Source organism: Dicentrarchus labrax, unplaced genomic scaffold (genome assembly GCF_905237075.1).
Source record: "Dicentrarchus labrax unplaced genomic scaffold, dlabrax2021, whole genome shotgun sequence".
In the NCBI taxonomy this organism is placed as follows: Eukaryota; Metazoa; Chordata; class Actinopteri; family Moronidae; genus Dicentrarchus; species Dicentrarchus labrax.
Window position 1 is genome coordinate 16,621,007 of NW_026136720.1, and position 26,222 is coordinate 16,647,228.

The following is a 26,222-nucleotide window of genomic DNA, read 5'->3' on the forward strand; positions in this document are numbered from 1 at the left end:
TGAAACCACAAGGAGGCTGTACAAATATTTTTACACTATCCATATAAGCTTTCATGAAGAGATTTTTGCTTTGTCTGCCACTCATGCCGCTGTGTTTGATATTTTTTGAGGTCAGAATATGGGGTACTCCCATTGAGGTTTTCTCTGGGTCACGGCATCCTTGTGGCGTGTGCTCTCACCCTGGGAGACTGACAGATCTATCTCTGGTAGAGGCTCAAACACTGGGTTTCTTCTAGGATCAGGCTAATTCTCTCCCAGGAAACCTAAAGACGATAAATCCCATTAGTCACACTTCAGAAATTAGAAGACTCTGAGTAAGAAAGTGTGAAGAGTAGTGGAGGAGTAAACATTAGGCAGAGTGCAGATGTAGTGCTGGTGTGTGAAATATATCATGGGATAATATTTCGGCATGTGAGCATTTTTAAAGCACATGCAAGTGTGATTGTGTTCATTAAGTGTGTGAGTGTTTGTTTTGCAGGCATGAGACAGAGAATGTGAGCGGGTGTGGATGCCAAACAGCTTTGAGGTGTGTGTCTGCTAATCTTCGCATACACACAAGTGTGTTCCTCATTCCCTGCACACGGCCCCCTCCGCTTTGGCAGCCCACCTCAATAGTTCCCTTCCCTCCAGCGATGACGCAAATGACCCACAGTGACTGACCCCCATGGTAAAACCTGTAAAACATTAGCCAGCATGAATAGGAATGACTCTCCATACTCTCTCCACAGCAGGCAGACAGGGAAGGATTTATGAGTGTCCTCCCAGCGGACGGCTGCCGTGCTCGGGGTAGTTGTGGCAGAGGGGAAGGTGCGGCGAGGTTTTTGGAGTCACAAGGACAAAAAGCCAGACAGTTTGGGTCAGAACTTTGTGTCTCCCTGGACCCAAGCCTTTCCACACAACTCCTGCTGCTTTACTGTACACAGTACACACCCCTATTAATTCTCAGCACTTTAATATCTATTTTCCTTTGCCTTCTTGCGTTACTATTGCCTTGTGTCCAATTAAATTCAGGACAGTTTATGAAGCTATTTTCCAAGGGGAATGATGAGTTTATTTAATGAAAATGTAAGAGAGTGGAAAATAAAAAAAGTAAGAAAGTACATACATTATGGATAGAAAGAAGATTAAGACTTACACTAATCAACTTGGGTCCCCCCTGTTTGAGCTTCACTGTGCAGAATGATGTATGTGTAGAGTTTTACACTAGAAGTATGTTTTCATATTCATCTGCTGAAAGAGGAAAGTTTATCTGTGCTCATTGAAATTCAGATTTCTAAGGGGTGGGGCCTACGAGCATGATTTGTGACATCACAAATAGTTTGAAGTCAATCCTAGTCCAGTATGCAACTTACAAGTATGATGTAGAAACTTGGCGCCACCAGTGCACATACAGTGAGAAAGGACTTTACAGTGAAGTAGGAGACATCTTGAGTCCAGCAAGCAGGAAAAGAAAATTTGCATATTCATAGATCCTGAAATTGGTAATGGGGTAGAGGGAGTAGATGCTTTTTTAAGGATTTTACTGTGAAATTAATACTCGTTAGCCTAAATATGTAAGGTTGACTATTTTGTATCCGTCTGCACTCCAGAGAAAGAAATAGCTAAGGAGCACCTGGTAGTATTAGTTTCTCCACTTTAGTACGTTAGTTTCTCGAACTGGTGCAGCAACATTTTCCCATTATCCAAAAAGAGAATCCTGTGAATATACATTGTCATGATTCTTTAAAAATTGCATGAAACAAAAAGGACTCTTTTCCAAAGAGGGTCCCTAGAGAAAACAGCATTATGACTCAATCATGAGAATACCTCCACCTGGGGGTGCAAAACAAGATTACACCTCATTTTCAAAGCCGTGATCAGCAATATAGAGTTTACTGTGGCTCTAACGCCCATGAAAATGAGTACAAAGATCTTTGATTGTTGCCTTGATGGTGTCCTTATGACTAAGCCGTTGTCATTTCTGAAACCTATGGAGAGACTTAGTAGAATCTGACCTACTTTCTTTTTTGTCAGCTGAAATGAAATTGAGTGCAGGGATGTCTGAGTCAAGCACTGCAGATGACAGAATATCTTTGACATAGAGCAGTGATAAAAGAACAAAGGAGGAATAAGTAAGAAAATATTCTGAGACCTCGAGGCAGTGGGTGTGAGTCTGAGTGCATGTGTGTGTACACTTAAGTAAGTAGGCATATGTGTGAATTCATGACTTTGCAGACCTAACTGTAAGGGAGAGCATAGTGAGTTTAATTGGACAGAGAGGTGGTGCATAAAACCCTTGGGTCAAGCTGATTGAAAATCCTGCAGACTGATCTCCTGGCCCTTCAGCATTGCCTTAATTAACCCGGCCATATTGTAAAATCAGCAATCTCTCTTTCTCTCCTTTGCTTCTTCTCCAAACAGATGATCTCTAGTCTGCACTTCCTGGTAACTGTGTCCTCAATGGACGCAGAGTTAGAGTCCTACTAAATTGGGTGCACTAACAAGCTAACGCAGCTTCTGAAGCTCTTAGTCAACACACATCAACTCCACTCATTTAAAGCCAGTAATGAGAACAAAATAGGACGCGAGAGGCAGCGAAAGAAGAATGAAGGCCTGATCATGAATGAATGATTAAGAAACACTGCAAGCAGTTAAATTGCACTGAGCTATATTGGGACGAGGCAGTTTCCGGTTCCCTTTCTAGACAGATTTAGAAAAGTACTCTGTAGTTTGTGGATGACAGTGGGGGACTATTACGACGCTTCAGGTTGATCAGTGTGAAAGTTGAGCTTCACTATGGGTGCTGCTGCTGTAGCTCCCACCACTTCACACCCACAGGGAAGTGGTTCTCAACTGGTTATTGGCGGGAGCAAGTCAAACAACAAGCATATTCCAGTAGTTTGTTTGTGCTTTGACACCATGATGTTTACCCAGCACCTCAGAGGCATGGCTGCTTGCTGTGGGCTGTGGCTCAGAGCCATGGTGGTGGACAGGGCATGGCTACATACTGGCATCCACACTGCTGCCCTCTTAACACTCTGGGTGAGAGGAAGGCTGGGAGTTTACTTGGCTGGCAGTATTTTGAGTTGTGAGATTGCAGCGCATTTGCAGAGGGCAGGAGGCATATCTGGCTGCTTTATTTGTATTTCTGACATTTTGAGATCATCTTCTTATGGGTATCTTCCCCATTATTTATAACAAACTGTCATTGAGCTGTATGGTAAAAGACAGGACCCAGGACTTCTTGTACCAAGACACAGGTTCAAATCTAAATCTGTATACATCACTCACTTGCGGAAGCATTTCCATCCATCACCCCACTGTAAGAAATAAGGGACAAGATCTATGTTCCTTGTGTTGCGGGGAAAAGATGAGCTAAAGTTCAGCCAAAGTTAATGTGAGGTTTTGTCATTCTGAGTCCTGCTACTTGTGTGGAGGTAAAAAAACAACCTATATGCAACAACCAGGAAGTATCCATCTGCCACAATTACACAATTAAACACCATCCAAGGTACCATTAAGTAGGAATTGTGTGCTAAAAAAAGTGTTATATTTGGAAAATTCACTCTATTGGCTAACCTTCAAGTGGTCAGATGTTCCAAATTACTAAAATCACGTATCACTTACTTGTTGTGATATTTAGCCATGCAGAACATTCTGGTTTAATTTGACCAAGTTTTGAGATAACCCTCTCTGAGATTTCTGCCTCCAAATCAACAGCAACATCTCTTTCCAGGAACAATGTCTCTGTGATTCTGAATGTTCCACAGATCTCCCTGCGTAAAGGCTTCATAGGTAGAAAATGCTTCCAAAGAAAACTGTTGACAGTGAGGTTTGTGGGTTATCCACAGCAACCGGGACATTGTTCCTGGAAAGACATGTTGCTGTTGAAGTTCTGAAATGTAATTCTCTAATGGTGTGAGTGCCACAAATGAAATTCCATTCATGTCCACAGTTTTGTGGTGGAAGCAGAAATCAAACAGATGTCTCAAAACCAAACCAAAACAAGCTGCATGAATAGAAACAACCTACCTTAGTCAGTTCACCACCTCGACAGCACGTGCTGTTATTGAGAGTGCGTGAAAACTAGTTAGCAATTAGAAATAATAATGGCCACTCCAAGTAGTAGAAGTATGAAGGCAAACTTACTGAAAAAGAAGAAACAACGATACAAATTGTTTCTTGTATCACTCTGGATCTGGAAGTACAGTAAATCTCCAGAATGCGTTTACAATGGAGCCAGAGTCCCATAAAAATGCCTTAGACCTTATTGAGTGTGTCATGTTACTCTGGTAGCTGTAACACAGTGATTGAAAGACATACTTCCACTGTCAAAGACACATTTACCGAGGACTGGTTTCAGTTTCTTAAAAATCTTGAGTATTGCTATAAGTAATGGAAAGCCACTGCTGAACCTGGCTCATTCTGAGTTATAGGGCAGCATAATGAATCTTGCAGAGGGTGAAACAAAGGGCATAACTTCTACAAAGTTGTTATTTTTCCCAGTAGGTGCACTGGAGCTTTAGGACAAAAACAAATCCATTTGGAAATGTTACTGCTTCGGCTGTGTTATGCTGCCTGGAGGGTGTCCATGAAAAACCAGGACATATCTAAGACATCATTCATGTGTGGTTTTGCTTCTTCAGACATAATATTTGCAGTGAACTGTCATATGTTTTAAAGGACCAGTGTGTAGGATTTAGTGGCATCTTGCAGTGAAGTTGCAGATTGCAACCATTTGAATACAGCTCATCCTTCCTTGTAGGAGAAGCTATGGTGGCCGTGAAGCGGTAGAGCAGGTATTCAGAATCAGTGTTTGGTCTCTCTGTTCTGGGCTACTGTAATAACATGGTGGTTCAACATGGTGGACTTTGTGAAAGAGGACCCACTCCCTTTGTCATTCTAAAGTAAGAAAATCACAACTTTTCAGGAGATTATACATAATGAAAACAACAATTTCAGCCAATTGTATTTCCTGACTTTTTGTTTTTCTTGCTTTTTATTGTTATTGTTTGAGAAGGGTTAACTTGCTTGAACAGAAGATGTATAGCATCCTTTTATTGTTGTATTTATTTTTTTGCAGTGATATATACATATTCTAGCGTCTTTGAGGTTATTGTCTGTTTTTCTTTTATTCTCGTGACTTACATTGTAGCTTTTGGTCTTTGAAAAATAGATGATGTTTCTGTTACAGTAATTTCTTGTTTATTCTAACGCTGGTGGTTTGAAATCTGAAAGCAGTAACACTAACATTTTGTTTACTGACTTCCCAGCACTGGTAAAAAAAATTGAAACATAGTGGCACCAGACTGTATCCACTGTTTGGTTTAGTAAGTGAGTAGCACATGATCCTCATGCATTTGTTGATCAAATTGTTTGAGCCAGTGTCAGAGGAAATTAACTCCACTGTGGCCTGTAAAGTCACTCTGTTCAACAGGCTATCTGCAGCGCTCAAATTTTATGCTCAGCTTTGATTTTGTGTGGGTTTTTTGTTTTGGCACATCAAAGGGCGCATGTAGACTTCTGTGTAGTCTGTGTCTGTCTCTCAGAGCATGGAGATAAAAGGTTGGGTTACATAAGACCGAAAGGCTGTTTATGTGTGCGCGCCTGGAAAGCCTCACTGATACTAGGACCTTCTAATGGAGCAGGACTCCACCGTGACCGTGGCGGAGCTGCTGCCAGCTCCTATACTGTAAAAGCAGAACCCCGTCGTCAGAGCAGTAAAGAATAAGACAAACAGCTCAGTGGCTAGTTGAAACTATCATTTACACTCATTCACAAGCCTTTTACACAACTGATTGCTTGTTGACTTCCTTTCCCATCTAGTATGGTTATTTTAATGCATGAGAAGCTTTGTGCACGCTTGATGGAGCTTTAAAGTGGCTCACAGATATTATCGTGCTCATGATCAGAGAATATAGGCTCCTCAGTCCTCAGGCTAGAAAATGGAGGATGAGAAAATGAAGATGTTTGTTGAGAAAAGGGCAAGCCCCTCATATTGTTTTTTGGTTTTTTTTTGAGCTCCTAAATGTCAAACTGTGGAAAAGCGGTTGCACTTTATGAATGGGTGTGCATCCATAGTGATGTGTGCGATTGTTATGTTGGTGACCTTGTCTGCTTACTGTCAGGGTCACCACGTTCTGTGGAGCAGTGCCCATTGTTGCCAGAGCCTTGACCAAAGGGTGAGGTGTACAATAACTATCCCACATAGTAGACAACTGACTAGACCATGTGTCCTGCCCAGCTAACTGTTCTAAAGATACATTTGACGATTAAAATGTAAACTAAGTCATCACTAACATTCAAAACACAGGATTTAAAACTGCTATGACTCCCAACTTGATTTACAGTGCAGGCTATTAAAGGTCCTGAAAACATATTTTTTCAATCTGCTTCTTACTATGAGCGATGGGATCCAGTGAATGCACAACTTTCTTAAAAAGTTGGAACAGTTCCTGCGATTTCACATGAGAGGTTTCTGTCTGTGCTTTTTTTTTCACTGGGAAAAGGGGATTTTCAAGATTTAGCAATATTTGAATCAAAATGTGATGACAGCTGATGTTTTTCTTAAAATCAAATGTGATCAAACGATGCAAACAGTGTTGATGAAGCTGAGATTTTGTTCAACTGTTCATAAGTAATACCTGAAGTTCCGCCCCAAACTTAGATTCTTGCATAAGATTTGACATTTATATTTTCATTATCATTTAATCTGCCGATTATTTCCTTGATTAACTGATTCATAATTTTTTGTATAAAATAAAAGTATCTATTCAAATTCTGTTTTCTGTCCATAACAGTCCAAAACCCATATATTTTTAGTTTATTATCAAATAAAAGTATAAAATCATAACATCTGAGAATTAGAGAGTTTTACAGGATGAGAAGTTAATAAACATATTTTTATTTATTTATTTATTTTACTCATTTTCAATAGTTTTCACTAGCACTACTTCCTACTAAAGAAATAGTCTCTATGAAGTGCTGGCAGCAAGGTCTGTGGACTTTGTTTCTTAGCTTCTGCTAAGACACATTTTTTAATTTCATTTTTAATGCTTTTAATTTTCCATTTACCTACACAAAATTGTAATGGGTATCAGAGCCAGATGTCATAAAACCTCACACAAAAGTAAAGCATCTGCATTGTTAAACACGAGAGTTACAGAGAGAAAACTGGGTACAGTAAACATAATATACCTGTATTTTTTATAGTCAAAAATATACAAAGTAAACAACTCTGTAATAAGACAGAAACAGTAATATTAGTGAACTATTGTATTTGTTTAGAACCAAGCAGCATTGTGGGAAAACAACCCACAGAACAACACTGCTGACCAGACATAACTGGCTACTGAAATCCAGTGTTTTCCCAGTGTTTTCACTCACAGCATGACACAACTCAATGACCTCCACTGACACAGTAAATTACACCTGAATTATCTGTTTGGCTCTTATACTGAGCCCCTTGCCTCAGTATCAGCAGCAGCAATTTGTCACAGCGACATGCTGGGTTTCTCAGGGCTTCTCAGTTCTGGGCCAGAATGCCCTAACAGAGCCGGGGAGGGAGGGGATTGGGGGAGATGTTGACTTGGCTCTCCTGCAACGTGTTCACCAAAAATCGGTGACAGAGCTGTGCTGATGCATTCGGTGACTCCCAAGAAAGTGGAAAACGGGTTTACGAGGCCTGTGGGAGGACACAGTGGCTGGTAATTAGACAGCGTAAAAATCCTCAGCCTCCACTAGCCCCTTAGGCAGTGAATAGGAGCTAAAGTAAACCAAACCTGACTGTGAAATTGCATTAGACGTCTGTGCTTAATGGAAAGTGAAAAAAATAGACAAAACCCATTTTTGCATTTATGAGCGTTTCCATTCCCCCCGCACTTCCTCGACTCTCTGCATCACCACTCCTGCTCCTCCTCTTTTCTGCTACAGCGCAGTATATCTCCATAACGGTGTGGCCTTTGTAAGGAGGCAAGTTGTAGGACGCTAACAGAAACAGGATGTACAGGACTGTGGTTTGAACATGTCTGTGTCTCTGCTTTCCCACAGATGCTCTCCCGCTCGGATTGGGACCACAAGAGAGGCTCCCGAGGATCACAGGTTAGCACTGTCCACAGAAAAAAGAGACACACTAGTAATGACAATAATGATAAACAGCTGACAGGAAAACACACACACACACCCACACACCCACACACACACACAGGAACTAGCTCCCTGATCTCTGTCACTCGCCTTCACACACCTTATAAATGACGCAAATAGCAGAAATCCTACCACTAACAGGCCTGTTCGCCCACTCATTTTAGCCGTGGTTAAACAGCATGTCCAGAGGTGTCACTTCCCACCAGAGTCCTTGTTGTACTCTGTTAGTCTAGAGGACGCAGGTCTGTGATTTGTCTGTAAGGCGCTGCACAAGCCATTAAAGGCCAGGGAATTGAAACTAGAAGGACTCAGTACAGGGGGCACAGCTTGTGGAGGCCAGACACACAGCCACATCCTTGAGATTACCTTTCCCATCTTTGGGGGGTTGGGGGATTGGATGTTTGGGAATTGATGTATTGAGCTGCAACAGAGCCACAGGCCAGGACGCTGGAGTACATAGTGAACAAACAATGCCCTTGACGTTGGCATGGCCATATACAGTATGTGTGTGTTCTCTACTACATGTTCTCCTATCAGGAGGATATCCTTTAAAAATGAATAGACAATGCATCTGTGCTGACAGTGTACACTTGGGGAGCAAAAAAATTGCAAAAAGTTGTGGTTGCAGGAAAATAAGGGGATTTTTTTCATGAATAGCGATCATAACTGTACAGCACAGGATTGGGCTTGAAATCAAATTACACACTGTATAATTTCCTAGAGATGCTAAGTCTCATATAGTGGTATATCTGTTCCCAATATCAGCCTTACAGTGTTATCCCCTCAGAGCGGAGAAACTTTGAAATAGCATGTTACCCTTTTGAAATATTCTCCAAGGCTCATATCAATTTGTTATGTGGGGTTAGTAGGCAAGCACATATTTTTTGATTGATGCATTCCCTAAGCTGCCATTTAGACTCAGTGGTCAGTTCAGTCTTTTTTTTTGGATTGGTGCTATGCGTTCGTCAGTGAAATTCTGTAATAGTCCAGAGACTGACAAGACGTGTAAGAAGTCAAGGCTTATGTTGGCATCCCTTTCCATCTCGTGGCTATTTTCCCTTGGCTCTGCTCTCTTGGACCAGGTTGTTGGTCAGAGAGGCTGGTAGCACTTCACTATGGTGCACAAGGCACCTCGTAGAGTGTGTAAATCACACACTCTGCTCTTTGGTGACCAGAGTGTTTGATTGAACTCTACTATGTCATATTCGCCAACATGCACACATTAGCAGGCTCATTTTCCAAACCACGTCTTTCTTTTTTTTCCTTTTTTTTCCCCGTCCAAAGCTTGCGGTGGATGTTTTAGCTTAGGATTTGACAGTGAAGTTATGTATGGAAAGAACTATTTAAATATTTGTATTCAACTTGAAAACACATTGGTTTTGGAACATTACCCGGGGAGATTATCGGAGAAAAGAGTGTTTGTAGGCCGGGATCTTGTGACTGTTATTCTAAATTACAGAAAGGCTGGAAGAGTGGTCTGTGAGGCAGACAAGCCATGACATTGCAGTCATGTTGAAGATTTCTCAAAATCACTGTGAGCGCTTCAAACACTTGAGATCAGCATTTCTTAAACTGCGGGTCTGGGAGTTGTGAAAGGTCATTGCCCTCTTTCTGGTTGGTCGCATCATGAAGGTCTAGTAGAGCATTTTCTCATTAAATTGGGTCTTGTGGCAAGACTAAATTCAAGGCTGAAAGAGACTGAAAACACACTCTTTGACTGTCCTCTGCCTGGGAAATAATTGGATCTGCCACAAATGATACCGAGGCATTAGCAATTTTCAAGCTTTTACTTTTTGACGTGCAACAGTGAGACACCTCTGAGCTGGTGCCATTTCTCTGAGAGAAACTGAGGAGTAGAATGGCATTTTAACTTGGTTTTATTTATAGTATCCCTATTCAGTTAGCAAGACTTTTTAAAAACTTGTGACTGTGCCCGCTGCAGTGCTGATGATGGATGTTTAACCACTTGTATCGTGTGGTAAATCTTCACTCACTCATCGCCCAGCATAAGCCATCTGTTTTACCTCATGCATCCCTTTTGTTTGCTCTGTCCTTTCTGCTTCTGCCTCTACCAGTCTGTCTCTGTGTCTGTTTCTCTATCTCTGTTTTTTTTTAATCTTAGTTGGCTCCTTTGCTGGAATCAAACACCCTGAAATATGTGGAAGGATAAACAAGCCTCTTCTTGGAGATGAGATGGCTGCATGTTAGGGGTCAATTGGCTTGACCTTTCCCAGTAAATCTTTAATGAGGCAGTTATTCTTTTTTGTTTTGTTTTGATCCCCCCCCACGTCCCCCAACACACCCCCTTTCAATAAAATATGTAATAGCGTGTAATTGTATCCTGGCCGCAGCTGAGGACCTGGCTCAGCACAGCTTCGGTCTGAGCTGACGGAAGGGTTGTGAGGGGAGTTGGGTCGCGGTGGGGGTGAGGGTTGGTTGGGAAGTGGGAAGTGCAGTGCTGCTGGGCGTTGTTTTGGCTGTAGCAGTTGAGGCAGAGAGCGAGGAGTGTCTCAGTGGAGTTTTGTGTTACCGTTTTACTGTGATTCACACTGTATCACTGCTCTGTTATTTTAAGTAGAGAACATCACCATCTCCCAGGCTCCTCTTCAACTAATCCATCTCGACAGATATAATCAGGGCTATTACACTAACTGCACTGCCACTGAAATAGAAAACTGCATGGTAATGATTTTTTCGAGAGTTATGTTTAAATGAAATCAACCTAAGACAAAAAATGGATGCACTTAAGTATTTTTTAATATATTCCCCAGCTTCCTGCTCAGCACATTCCTGCATTTCTCAGAGTGTGAAGATTTGCGCGAGGGGTTAATTGTAAAATAAGCACTGCAGTGCGTGTATCTGTGAGCCTTATGAAGAGCGAGAGTTGCTTACGTTATTGAAATGTCTTTACTAAGGGAATCAAATACCTTTCTTTCTCCAGTAGGCCCCTGAGGCATTTGTCCAGTCTGTAGCTCTCCTGTGGGATTCATTATATTCTCACTATTGCACAATTTTAAGAAGCCCACATATCACTGGTGTTTTACTGGAGGCTTAGAGGACTGTATGTTTAGAAGAGGGAGCCGAGGGGTTAAAAGTGCAGCTAAGTGGACCGTCTCAGAAATTACAAATATGTGACCTTTCTGTCTGTATATCCCATTAATAATCATCATTAGACAGAAGGATCAGTGTTTTGTTTGTTGCATCAAATGCACTTCATCTGTCTTTTGCAGAGCTATTGGCAAAAAAACATGTGGACACAGCAGGAACACTAACAATCATACTTGCATTGCTCAGTGTTTTTGCAGTAGTCGATGGGGTTGTTTGTAATACATGATTCACATGAGAAATGTTTAAGTTTATATACAAGTTGAAATATAGTAGATGCATGTGCACGCCAGTATTTTCAGCCATATTTATTTTATGTGTGTTTTAATATCCTATCATGAATGGGTGTGGTTTTAAACCAGTGTTTCTAGTCAAATCTTCATCGATCTGGTACAATATCTGGATTAAACCAGCGCTAAGAATGATTTGTAAATATTATTTGGTGCATTCTTGATGCACATTACTGAAACTAAAGCTACACACACAGCTGAATAGGACCTTGAGTGCAGAGACACTGTGTGGACAAACAGCATTTCACTTTTCAGGAGTGATTGCTGGTTTGTTTTGACTGGCCCTTAGTTTGGTTTACATGAACTGCTGCGCGGGTGTTAATCTATGGCATGTCTATTGACGTACTGTTCCAAACTCTGTTCACACAGGCAATTAAGACCATTGATCATGTACAACGTTGTTATTCATAGTAAAATGTCATAACAGAATGTTCATGCATGGTTTAGTATATGACATGGCTTGTTGAGGAGTCATAAAAAAACTGTTTATTGATGCTGGTAGTCAGTTCTATCAAATGTAGGATGTCAACAAAAGCTAGAAGCTTGTGACCAAATATCACAGAGATTTGTGGTAATTTTGTGACCAGAGGTGCTGGCAGAGGATCAGTGGGTGTGTCAAGGGCTGGCATCAGTAAACTCAGGAAATGTCCTGCCTTTTAAAAGCAGCGTGCTGCCTGCCAGTTAAGTGCAAAAGATACGCCAGCCACAAAAATACCAAATGGCTGCAAGCAGGAAAGAATCCACATGCTCCAAGCTTCTTGGATATAACACAAGGTCATACAGTTAATCCGCAATGGCACAAAAAATTGGCTCCAAAGTAAATGGAATAAATATTACCCTAAATGACCAAACTGTTAAGGTGCCCTTGAGCAATGTATTTAACTGCTATACAATTGTAATCATCATATACTTGTCCTTCCCTCAGAGCACTGGTCCACAGGCTACAACATATATTGTTTTGTGACTGCTTCATTTATTTAAATCAATAGTTTAATTAATACATTTTTGAAAAAATACTTAGTTTACTGCAGCTCAACTGATTTTGTCAGCTTTAAACGGATAATCACAGTTATGGAGAGTTAACGGTTGCATCTCCTCTCGTTCAATTCCCGAACTCTGCAGATGCCTCCACGACTACTACTGCAGCTTTCAGTTGTGACATCCCACCCTCTTTTTTGTAGAATCAAACTCAATCAATAAAACCAAACTTATTAGAAATATGAACACATACATCAGCATGAACTGCCAAAAATGACAGAAACAAATTTTGGGAGAAAGATGTTTGTCATGTCGTCCGTCTTTAGGTACAGTGTTAATTAGTAAACTTTTAAGTTGCTCGTAGACAGTTTTTTTTACCTTTGGACAAAGCCAGGCTAGCTGTTATCCACTGTACCAGCAGCTGGTTAGCTTAGCTTTATATTTACCATAGAGACTTGAGAGTGGTATCAGTCTTCTCATCTAACTCTCAGCAAGAAAGCAAATAAATGTATTTCCCCAAAATGTCAAACTATACCTTTAACACTGTTAGTGTTGCTGGGACAAGGAGGAGGAGGCCATAGTTGTTTTTACTATCCAAAAGTTTTATCATTGGGCCCAGCATTATCTCTCAGTCATCCAAAATTGTACATCAAACACCTGTGTAAATTCAATAGATTTGTATTAATCTGACCAGATATGGGGCTGTCAGTTTGTCACTTTCCCAACACGAAGGCCTGCTGCTGCCAAGCTGTTTTCATGGTCACTGGCTGTGTGTATGTTAAAAACAGGCTTTAAAAAGCCTGTAAAAGGAAAAATTGATCCATCTCACTTGGGTACACAGGAATGATGAATCATTTTTAAACCGAGGAAGCTGTTGTTTCGATGATCAAAGAGACAACCTTTTTCTTTTTGCTCTATAATTTAAAGTAGTTTCTGCCATATCTCCTCCACACAACTCTCCGAGGTGCTGGATCCCTGACTAACTCTGAAGGGTGTATTTCTCAGAAAAATCTCTACAGAGAGGAGTGTGAGCCAGTGGCAGACGGTTGTTGACAGTTCCCAGATGTGAATGTGTGTTACTATGAATGTGGTGTAGGGCAGCAGTAAAAAGAGCTTGTATGCTTGGGGAACCATTTAGAAATAAGCCATTAAACGCATACAGTCTGACTGGAAGGTTAAAATACACCGATTTTAATCACTGCATTTAATGGAATTTACAAACACTGCAGATGTGTCCAAGATGCGAACATCCGCCATAGTACTTTCAGAAAAATACTACACATTTTTAAATACTCCATCATAACATCTGTCCAATAGCTTTTTTTCTGTGATACTCAGTGCTTTTTCCCAGGCAGGGGTCACTCTGTGGGGTTCTTGTGAGATCTATCCTCTCAGAAAGTGAAACCTGCGGCTACCGAGGTGGCCATAGCTGATGAATGAAACTGATCATCTAACCTGACAGGAAACGATTATATAACCTTATGATATTATGTAACTTACTATTTGATCCGTTACAGGATGTCCACTGATGATTCTGAAGTTTTAGGTTGCAGATTGTTGGAAGATTAGGGACATCAGGATGTATTTTCCAGCCAAGACACAACTTTTAAGGGATATGTAAAAGCTTGAGCCAGAGATGGTCAGGACTTTACATTCTTTATCTTTCTCTGCAGTCAGCTTTGGTTAATAGCTCAAAGCGCCCCTTCTCACAAACATTCTGTAAAGAGGTTCAGAGAGAGGATTAAGGTAGATATATTTTAACATCACATTCTTTCTAATACAGCAAGATAATGGCTTGTATATTGTAGCAGACAGCCATGTTTTCAGGTCAATAAGAATAGTACAAATTGAGTGGAAGCAAGATCCCCACTGTGTCCCAAAGTTCATGTCTCAAATGCTACCCATGCACCTGGAGCCTTTCACTACGCTTTATTTTTCATGTCAGGTTTTGGGCATTAAGTGGCTTGCTCCCAGTGCAAAATCAAACCCAGCACATTCATCATTCCCTCCCCTTTTATGGCCACTCAGGTCCAATTTAGGAGTTAGTCAAGCTTAGTGATGCAACACTCATCCTCCTTGCAGATGTGTATTTATGTGTGTGCACACGTGTTTGTCTCTGTGCTGCATGTTCAGGATGGTGCCCTTTGTATTTGCTTATGTGTTTATTTGTGTGTCACTATTTCTATATGTTACTTATGTTTTCACTCAACATCTGAGCTGGCTGTGGTGTGAGAACCAGGAGTAATGTTTGTAGAAGTTTAGTTTGTGTGTGTGCATGTGCACGCATGCATGTTTGGAGATGTTGAAACCAGCCAGATGTTATCAGCTATATTCTTCTTAACCCCCCTCTTTAGCAAACTCTTAAATCAGCCTGTAAATGAGCTGAGAGACAGGTGTTTACATCTTATCCTCACAGCATGCAATAGAGCAGAGTATAGGAAAGAGGTGAGGGAGGAGAAGATGAAGAGACAATGTAGAGGAGAGGAGGGATGAGAGGAGTACAATAGTCGTCTGTCCAGAAATGTTCCATCAGCCGTCCCCCTGGACGTCTCCTTGTCTGTAAAAGAGATTAGCTCGTTCCCAGTGCTGGTCATGTGTCAGATTTATCAATAAATGCGTGTCATCATGGAGGAATGCCCTCACACCCGGTGAACACACGCCTTTTGTATTTTTGCAGACCAATAGGAAAATTGTATAAACACAGCGACTTATCTGATATGACTAGGAAAATAAAATGCGAGACCTTCACTGTTCCCACCAGTGGAGACGAATGAAAGGTCCTCACACATGTGTTGTTCAGGTCAACCTCTTGCCACTTAGCCAGTGTAAACAGAATAATTCTGGGTGCCTGGCAGCTGGTGTCAAAGTGAATGGGACATTGGGGGAGAAAAATCTGATAACATTCTTTGGGGGGAAAGGGAACTCATGAGCTTATTAGATAAATTTGCTGGCAGCCAAAACTGACCTGTGTTTAGTTGTGGTTATTCAACTGCTCTAGGCACGGCAATTAAGAGTGGGTTGTGAACTTTACTCTGCAAAAACAAGGCCGGCTCACACTACGCTGGTGCATTCAAAGCTGTGGGGTGTGGGGTGTGTGTGATGGTCAGAAACAGACTATGGCTGTTGACCATGTGAGGGGTCCGGAGTGAGGAAGTCAAAGGTCAGATTCTAGCTGAGACGCTGCAAATGTGTCCATTCATTACAAAGCTGCAAGTATGTCAACTCCTACTACTGTGAAGAACCACTCCCTACTCTGCTCCTTGTTTTTGCTTTCTCTGAGCTAAAAAGAGAGTGCGTTGCTTGGTATGATACCACAACTATAATACACTTAACAAAGCTTGGCAGAATCTCAGTCCGACACTATGATTGAATATGTCCCCTATAATAGTGGTCCAAAATCAATTGTCTATTGTTTTCTTATTTTCATATTGTTGTGTTTGGGTATTGTTCATGGGGATCATTTGTTTTATTTTGTGCCATGTTGGATTTTCCCTGAACAAAGTGCACCTTTGAAATGTGATTTGGTTATGGCTGTGTGTTGTCATTGTTCTCATATAATACCTGCTGTATTAACATGGGACAAAGACGAATATTTACGCTGGGCAATTAGCCTCCCACATTATTTTTGCATGCATACTGTGGTAGTTTTAATATCAATATCAATTGTTGTATCATAGTTGTCACTGGGATATAATATTTTATGAGTAAAGAAAGACTAGTAGTGCAAGAAGTATCCAGATCCTTTTGTAAAAGTAGCAATACAGCAGTATAATAATACTCAAGTAAAAGTCCTGCATTCAAAATTCTATTGAAAGAAAAGTATAAATATATGAAAAATGTAAATACTAACGGTATCAAAAGCGAAATTCCTCCACCATTGTTGTATTATCATATATTTGATTATAATGATACATTATTGTGCAATAAACATTTACAGAGTAACTTAATACCAGCCAGAAAAGCAGTGTTCCACTGTCCTCTCAGCTTATTTTGTGTGTATCCGTGTATCAAATCATAGTCAGCATCACCACTGGAGGTAGTTGTGTTCCTGTTCATCTGTAACCACATCTAACAATGACGTCACAGGGCACTGACACACCTTGGAGTACACTTTGACATCACTGTAGCAAGGTGACTGAAGCAGAAGAACTGCCATCTGCTGGACTGTCCCTCGCCCCATGTATTCTAGCATTGTCATCGCATGCCAACTGAAATCCCTTCTTTTATGAGGCTACTTATGAGAAAATAGTGAAAATCACCAGCGGTGCCTGAAAGGCTATCCAAGTAATTTCCTGGGAACTATGTGTGAAAATGGCTTTAGTTTACGCACCTGCTCTTCACGGCTGCCACCAAGAAGCTGCATACGGCAGCTATCAGACCCAGCCATTAATTAGCATCAACTCACATTAGCCACAGCAGCAATGATGTTTATTTCTTGTGTCTCTGTCTCCCTGTCACCCCATAGTCATCAGGCACCACCGTCATGGTGGACATAGCAGTGATGGGAGAAGCCCATGGACTAATCACAGACCTGCTGGCTGACCCCTCTCTGCCCCCCAACACCTGCACTTCACTGCGGGCCGTCAGCAATCTACTAACCACCCAGCTCACCTTCCAGCCGCTGCACCGGCCACGCCCTACTCCCCTGCTTAACACCAGTGATTCCTACACCCTCTCCGACTCAGAGGATGGACCTGAGAAAGGAGAGAAGATATCCATCCACAAGGTAAGGAAATTAATGATGACCAAGTGAGAGGATTTACACTTTACTGGTGAGATATGCAGAACTAGGAAGTCTAGATGAAAGTGAGGATATTTCACCCAAATATCAAATGTCAGAATTGTTAATCAAAAGTAGTATGGGCCAGACAAATAACATTTTGTTTTAGACACGGCTGAAAATAATCCTTAGATGGAAATGCAGTCCAGTTTATTACGGCCAAATGATTTATATACCACACAGCGCTCCACACACGTTAATCTTTCAGCCATGTTTCAGCTAATGAGTGCTTCCTGCTCCCAGAGCTTTTAGCATCAAATGAAGTAGTGTATTTTCATAGAGTTGAGTGAAGAAAAATAGAGAGTGTCTACTGCTCGGAGCACTGTTCTCCCTTTCATAGCCACAGCTGTGTCAACATGACAGATGTGTAGAGCCAGCCAGTCTGTATGTGTGTATGTGAGTCAAGTAGAAGAGGAGAGGCAACATGAAATTGAACGCAACTCTCAAAAGGTAACAAATAGGGACGAGTAAGTGTCAACAAAACATACCCCCACCACAATTACAGATACAGATATTTATTTGAGGAAGATACTTATCCTGGCTGTCTTGGAAACTTGTGTGTAGTCGATGGCTGCCATGCCATCCAGCCAATCACTTGGCTGACAGGTGTATTTTTACATCATATGAACTAACTAAAAGTAGCTAAGGCAAACTGCGCCTGTTAAAGTGGCCAGTGAGGCTGTACTCATTAAGACTCTGCTCCCCAGAGACCCCGTGCGTGGCTCTAACTGCCTGGGAGGAGAATATCAGGAGGAGTGGAGGTGGTTAGTGCAGGAGTGGAAAGCCCTGCACTTGCTTTTCTGCCTCCTGGCAGAGTTTTATGTCCAACGTGGTGCATACTGATGCCTTTCAAGTACTTTTCCAAAACTCATTTTCTGTCCAACACAGAGCTTGTTCTCTGTGCAGCAAAAAAGCCACTGCATTAGAAACACATACTGTACAAACATCAAAAAACATGAATGACAAAACACACAATCTGATCTCACTTTTGTCACTTAAACAGTTATAGAGATAAGTCCAGTTACAGACTCGAATCAACACTGACAGCAGCAGGGATCAGCTGTATTTTATTTTTTATTTTTTTTGTGAAGATGGCCTGGTTTGCCATGCTGTTGCCGATGGTGATCTGTGTGTCTTTCTGTCGTGTGTGTTTCTACTTTTGGTTTGTGTCTGCAGGGCTTTCATTAAAGAATGGACCCTTGGTGCTACAAACTCATGCCATACCACCACTATTCCACGTTTTAGAATCGGGACATATAGTATTTTCATGCAATGTCAGTATACAAAAAAACCTTTTTCTAATCATAGCACCATCAAACACAGGCTATTTTGGGGAGACCCCTGGCCTGTGGATCTGCATAAATGAAATTTTATGTCTGTTTATGTACATATAGTATGCACTGATTGTGCATAGTCCTTTTGTAGGTGTAACCTGTTTGTTAGTACGCATTTGCATTCACAAATCGGTTCATCTGCAGCTGAATTCAGAACATGCTCAAATCAGAACAGTTTAAATTAAGGTTATGGTAAAGCCTCTAAAGTAAGTGTAAGTCAGTTCCTAAAGTTCCTTAGTGACCTAAACCTGTGTATGAGTGTGCGTGTGTGTGTGTGTGCGTGTGTTTGCACTCAGTATATGACGCCTTGCTGTGAATGGGCTCATTCAGCATTCTAAGGCGATCTCTACTAGGTCACCCTGAGAGAGAGAGAGCCTGCCATGTTTAGTGCTGCTGTGCCAAGCTGCTGCATGGCACTGAACAGATGGAGGCATCACAAGGGCACAGACCACTGGGAATCCCAGAGAAAGAGAAATGAAAAGACAGATAAAGAAAGAGACTGAGAGAATGAGACAAAAGAGACGTTGAGAGAGAACGAGAAGCAGAGAGGCAGAATCTCTATGATGAAATGTATCTGTGCAATGCAAGACTGACATTGTATCTAATAATGAACCATGAGGGGCATCACTGGCACATCTGCCTGCCAATATCTTCTAGTCAGTGTCGATTCTCTTCTCTCCAGTGAAGAAAAAAAATAGTGCCTCCACTCATGAATAATGTTCCAGGTTATATCACCTGCACAATTTGTTTCATCTTAGGCAGATTCAGGAAAAACAACTGTCTCATCTAGATGATCCATTTGACTCCAGACAAAGCAAATAAGCATGAACTTTATCTTACAGGTGGGAGTACTTTTAGAGCTTTTATCTTAATGCAAACACAATTACAGCCATGTTTTTATTTCTGCAGTTAGTTTTGTATGATATATTTTTAAATTCTTCTGAAGGGTTTTTCCTGTAGTCTTAACTGTGTCTATGTATGCATGTTCCTGTGTGTGCAGCGTATAAGGCGGAGTCTCCACCCTGGCCTTCTGAGGAGGATCTCTTCCACGTGGACCACCACCACCTCTGCCACAGGCCTGCCCACCATTGAGCCCGGGCCCGTCCGAAGGGACCGCAGCGCCAGCATCAAACCCTACCATGAAACACTTACCTGCAGGTACCTGAGCTACAGCTGAATGATTGTTGCATTCTTAGTTTGTTGTAATCTCTCTCACACCTCTCCTGTCCTCAAAAATTATTTGACTTTTGCTCCAGTTGTAGATTTAGCAAGTACAGTCCCATTTATCTTTACTATTTTGCTTGACTAATAATTTTTTTTCCCACAAAAGGAGTTACATGGAAAAGAGTTTGCTATATTTGTTGTAGAATTTTGGGTTTAAATATATTAATTAGATCCTGCTGTGTGACATTGTACTATAGGTATAAACAACTGTGGTACAGATACTCCTACAATGGCTACCACAGTATGACACATTGTATGACACACTCTGAAGAGTTTTATTCCCTGCAGTGTGGCTGTCGTTATACCAAAGACATCAGCGTGAGTGAACAGTAATGGCGCAGTAGTTCGGAAAAGGAAGTGTGTGCAATGGGAGCCAGAATGGAAATATGCCCCACAGGCGAAGGCATTAACCTGAATAACTAAGACACACATTAACTGTCAGTGCATTAGGGCTGAAGATAGCACGAGACTCGGGCTACACAGAAGCGTCATGGTTCAGAAGTAGATCTGTATGCATGTGATATAATGGACAAGGTGTCCATTATAATTGTATTTTAGTAGTTTTTGAGAGAAAGGTGTTGTGGGACAGAGAATTCTACAGGTTACGTGTGAGTGCTTGAGTCAGTGTTTGTGTACATTCATTGGTGTTTTGTGTGGTGGGGTTTATGCCTGGATGCGTTTTGTTTTGCAAAGGCTGTTGAGGAGATCTGTCCTCACTGTGTTCAGGCAGAACTAATACAATACAGTGAATGTGTTGTTGTTTTTGTAAATTGACTCGAGATGAGGGTCGCCCCTCAGTGATCTCTCGAGTATAAATAAAGGTTTAATGAATGATTGAATGAATTAGTAGATAGTCCCATATTGTTGAAAACAAAGCAAATGTACGTTTCTGCAATTTTTTTCTAGCTAGTAAATTGCATTGATGCACTAAATCTAGAATAAACACAGGGTCTTAATTTATTAGAGTAGTGAAAGTGAAATATTTCAGCATAATTTACTGTGATTATAGTGCAGAGATTACATTCCTTACAATTACTTTGTGATTACTGTGACGTTATGTTTGGATTACCTTAGAAGGTTTTCAAATGCTGCATAAGAGCATTTGTCTGATCTCTAAACTGATGCTCAATCTTACTTAAATTAATATGCAGTTCAGAAAGACATGTCTGATGTCTGACGACACACTGACAACAGCCTGCATGGATTCAAACAATACAGTTTTAACTAAGGACAACCTTTGTATTCTTCAGTTGCATTTGTTTTATAAGGTTTTTTGCAGACATACAGAATGACCAAGGATGTATCTTGTTTCTCCCTTTCTGTATTTAAGGCTACTATCAAGAAATCTCCAATTCTAATACATGTACATTTGGACACAGCTTGTCAATTTCTTTGAACCTCATAAAGACAGAATACATCTGATGAGCTAAGTTTTCACTGCAAGCTTTATGTCTGGAACTGGATTTTCATCAGTTCGCTCACATACTTACTGGACCCGTCAGTGGACTTTTAGATAAAAACAGAATGCTTTTTCAAACCCCCTGAAACGTGTTAACAATTGTTAAAACTAGGTATTGTAGATGTAAAATGAGGCATGACTCCGCAACTGCATGGCCTATTTCTCACCTCCAATTAATTTAGAAACTAATTTTGGGTGGATAGTTTGGGACAAATTTGATGTTTCCAGAAGAATTGCCATGTTTTTTTTTCAGTTTGAAATGGTACTGGTTTATTGTTGGTATAGCTAGTACATATCTTTACTACATGTACTACATGGTACATAGCTGTGTATTTTTTAAGTATTTTTGTTGTGAGGAGATTTGTTTCATGAAGCTATTAACTGATTATGGCATGTGTAGGACTTCCAAGTCTTCTGTCTTCCAAGGTGACTGTTTGAGCCAAGCTGCCTGAAGAAACATGCTAACTAGTCAATGCCTGCAGCTCAAGGTAGATAGATACATCTACAGTATTTGCTCAGTTTATGACAATTCATTTGATACACATGTGCGACATGTGCTAATGATTCAACCATTAGCTGCAGTAATATTTCCGTGGCTGTATTGGCACATAAAGAAGAGGGGCTTCTTTCTAAATATTTTTTAAAAAGGACAGGTCAGTGTGCTGCTGCAACCATATGGGTGGATCATGTGACACATGGGCTAAAGTAACTGCAATACTGCTACCATCAATACACTGTACAGCCAAAAGTATGTGGACACCACTGTCACTTTTGTGTACTTTTAGTTTGGGATCTGGTGAGTTGTTTTTTTTTAATGGTTTGGCCCCTTTGTTCCAGTTATGGGGAATCATAATTTTACAACATACAGTGATATTTTAGACAGTACTTTGCTTCCAGCTTTTTTTGACAACATCTTCGGAAGGCCATTTCCTGTTTCAGCATGACAGTATCCCCATGCACAAACAAGGCCTGGAAAGGAATTGTTTTCGGAGAAGAGTTCTGGGATTCCCCATGCAGAGACCTTAACCCCATCAAACACTGTTTGGATGAATTTTAAATGCCGACTTATCTCCCAGCACAAAGCCCGACCTCACTAATGCTCTTGTGGCTGAATGGGAGAAAATCCCAGTAGCTAGGTCCCAAAATCTTGTGGAAAAAGTGTTGTCAGATATAGGAGCAGATTGAAGCTCATGGTTTTGAATTAGATGTTTAACAATCACATGTGTCATGTTCAGGTATTTGATCAAGTACTTTGTTTGTGTTCGAGTTAAGTGTCTTAGTATTCAAGTTCCCAGAATGTATCCTTTGAAGGGTAGAAATGCTTTTGAAAGAGCTTCTTCTGACTGATATGGTTTAAGACAAGTTAGCACTTCAAGAAAGACTCACCACCTACTCACTTGTACGGCAAATTCTGAGATAAAAGTGCATTTTTAATTATTTATTAAAATCTGCCTCTGAGCTGTTAGAAAATAAGATTTCATCACAGGCTTACAAACTTTTATGTAGCCTTGGCCAGTGAAGAATCTTCAACACATATTATGTATCTGTGGACAACATAACTCTTATATTGTGTATCTGCTAGTTGATGAAATGTAAATGGTTTGGTTCGGTTTGTTTTTATTCTATTAGAAACAATAAATACATTACTCATTTGTCTGAATATTTATACAACAAAAAAGAAGACAACAAATATACAAAAGACACATTTAATCCCACATTGGACGTGGACAAAAATGTCTTGTCCTGCCCCGTATAATGATAAGAAAACAAAGACTTCTGTTCATCTGCTACATTACATACTTACTTACATTTAAACCTCTTTTAATAAGAGATTCTTACAGTTTATCAATATTGTAAAATTGATATAATAAGAAACTTACAGATACAAAAGCATACAACGGATGACTACAGTATATCCAACCTTCAGTTCTAAATTATATTGTTTACTGTTGAGTTAGCAGCACTGTAAAAAAAAAAAAAAAATGTTTTGTGTCTTGAACCCTCTAAAGAACTGTGTGGGCTGTGTCTGTCAGTGGCTTGTTTGGGTCTGTTTGCACAATGGCAGTGTGATACTTGAACAAGTTCTGTAAATGTAAGCACAGTGAGCAGCTTCTGTACACAAAGCCCTGTCGCCTGGTCTTAAAGCTCAGCCCAGCCCAGCAGCAGGCTCCAGCTATGGCCACTTATGGTGGTGTGAGTATAAACAAACACCTGGGCCTCTCCCCAGTCACCAGAACCCCACAATTAACACACACACACACACACACACACACACACACACACACACACACACACACACACACACACACACACACACACACACAGACACACACACACGCTTAGACACACTGTCACAGCTGCTGCTTCTGGCAGGGGTTATACAGACACAATTGGAGAGTACAGAGAGTCCCTGGGTTTAGTTTACTGCAGCTGAGAGGTCTCTCTTCTGAGTAACACTTTATTTAAATTTTGTTTTAGGCATCTGGCTCTTATCCATATGCCTAGAATGAAACAGAGAGCTGGTAAGGCTTCAGTGTTGAGTTAAAAGACACTCAAACAGAGACCATACCTGCTGAAAACTACTTGCTGCTGCTGCTGGGATCAAACCTGTGATGGTCTGCTCGGCAACCTGCCAACACATCGTCTCTCAAGTGGGCTTTAACACAACAATCACAAGTTCGGGGGAGTGAAAGGGAGTGTTTTTGTAATTTATGTACTGTAACCTGTATTTTTCAGTGTTATCCATTTTGAGATCTGGCCAAGACTACAGTAACGTGTAAATTTATGTACAGATCAAACCAAACACCAATAATCATTCCTGATATTTAATGAGTCCTCTCAGAAAAGAGAGAGTCAGAATTGGTTGGGGAAAGGAGAGAGAACACATGGAGTGGAGGTTGGGAGAAAATGAACACATGGCTTCAATTGCCTTCTCTCTGCTCCATCATCAAATCTGTGCAATCTTAATTAGGACATTAGGCTTCTTTTTTTTCTCCCTCCTTTTTCCATCATGTCAGCTTTCAGTGACGTACAGAAGGAATAACACCAACTTCAAAGCTACAATATCGGCTTTTTATCGGACAGGTCCAGTAAAAAAGAGGGCGATTGAATACCTTCCATTTCCCTTAGCCCCCGCCACTGTGCTGTTATCTTCTTCACGTCATCTGGCTCCAGAGTAGGTAGATTACTGGAAGCAGAAATAATGGTTGCTGTGTTTATCGTGGCTTGGACACTGTCCGTTTGGGCTCTGAACCAGAGGTAATCTGTCAACCTGCTGTGAGTGGTTGAGTATAAAATCTGGGAGCAAACTGCAGCTGAGAGGGGAGCGGGCAGAGGCCAGTCAAAGCTTGTTGCATGGCTCCAAACATTAAAGGTCCAGTATGTAACATTTAGGAGGATCTACTCTCAAAAATTGAATATTATATGCATAACGATGTTTTTATTAGAGTACAATCACTTGAATATAGAAATCGTTATGTTTGTGTTACCTTGGAATGAGGCTTTTGTATGTACATATGCCACGGGTCGCATTCTGTGGAGTCCGCCACGTTGAACCGCCAGAAAGGACAAACCAAACAATGGCTGTAGATACAGGCGTTTCGTGGTCACTGCAGTTTCTTCTTTGGAAAGGGAAGTTGCTCTCTGCAACTACACTGTTAGATGTCACTAAATCCTACACACTGGTTCTTTAAGATAAGCAAGCAATCTTTAAAAGAGGCAGCAGGGCTGTTTTTATACAGTAATTTAAATAGTATTTCCTATTGCAGGATAATTAACTTCATTAAGGTTTGTACTGGAATGCTCTCTGCTTTTTCTTTTGTATGAGTGTGGGAGAACAGGAGTCATTTTCTACTTCAGAGAAAGACTCCCAATTGACTGTTGACAATTCACTTTGGCTGTATTTACATTTGTAGAGATTATGTGTAAAGCCAGAAACTAATTTTGACCTTGACCTTTGTTTGATTGGTCCTGTTTATTTTCTACTGATTTACAACTAATTTTACAACATCTTTACATTTTGAAAAAAAAGTCAGTGCTAATACAGACCTTACCTAGAGCTGTAAAGATTAGTTGATTAATCAATTAATCATCAAAGTTAGTTTTTAAGCGAACATGCTAAAAATTCACAGTTTGATGCTTCTCAAATGTGAATATTTGCTTTTTTGTCTTCTATGAAAATGAATAGATTAAGATGCAGAGATTTTTGGTTCTGTTGGTTGCACAAAACAATCAATGTATTGCACTGAATTTCTTAACTATTTTTGACATTTTGTAGACCAAACCAATAATTGATTAAGAAAATGATTATTAATTATATTAATGTATAATGAAAACAGTAGTTGTAGTTGTAGCCCTAAACGTATCTGTAAAACATTGAGTGACAGCTTATTTAACTTTTTTTCCCTGTAATGTTTGCTCCTAAGAAATACAGTATGCATTTGTAACTACAGTATGATTACATTTTTGATGGTTGTGTTTAGGCACTTGCAGCACTTGGTCAAGGTTAGACAAAGATTGTGGTTTTGGTTAAATAATAAAAAAAACTCCACTCTGACACAGGACGTGTTTATTTTTTCAATATTTAACCGAAGCCATGATCTTTTCCTAACCTTAACCAAACTGTTTTTGTTGCCTATAAATCTAACCATACCACAGGATGCAGGATGTTTCTTTGACTGAACAAACATAGTTGAAGGCAGCAGTTACATTCTTCCCAAAGGTTTGGGGCAAAACAAATTATTAGCATCATTTATAGGAGACAGGGTTGAAACAAAAACATACAGGAATGTGTATTTTGTCTTGGTACCTTACAGAATATCTCACTGGGACAGTTAAATTACTGTAACTACAGTGCTAACTACTGTAACTACACTTAAGAGGTTTTTTGTGATAAAAGCGGGGTCACTTGATACGTGACTGACAGATTC

At 40.6% G+C, this 26,222-nt stretch overlaps 1 protein-coding gene across 3 annotated transcripts in view; it reads left to right on the forward strand.

Moving 5' to 3' along the window:
- LOC127353271 (cGMP-inhibited 3',5'-cyclic phosphodiesterase 3A-like) overlaps nt 1–26,222 on the forward strand; it is a 75,209-nt gene that overhangs the window by 31,410 nt on the left and 17,577 nt on the right. For all 3 annotated transcript variants that reach the window (XM_051382385.1, XM_051382386.1, XM_051382387.1), the window contains exons 2-4: nt 8,029–8,079; nt 16,963–17,223; nt 19,612–19,769. In XM_051382385.1, the coding sequence (XP_051238345.1) occupies nt 8,029–8,079; nt 16,963–17,223; nt 19,612–19,769 (470 nt within the window). The remainder of the gene's footprint in view (nt 1–8,028; nt 8,080–16,962; nt 17,224–19,611; nt 19,770–26,222) is intronic.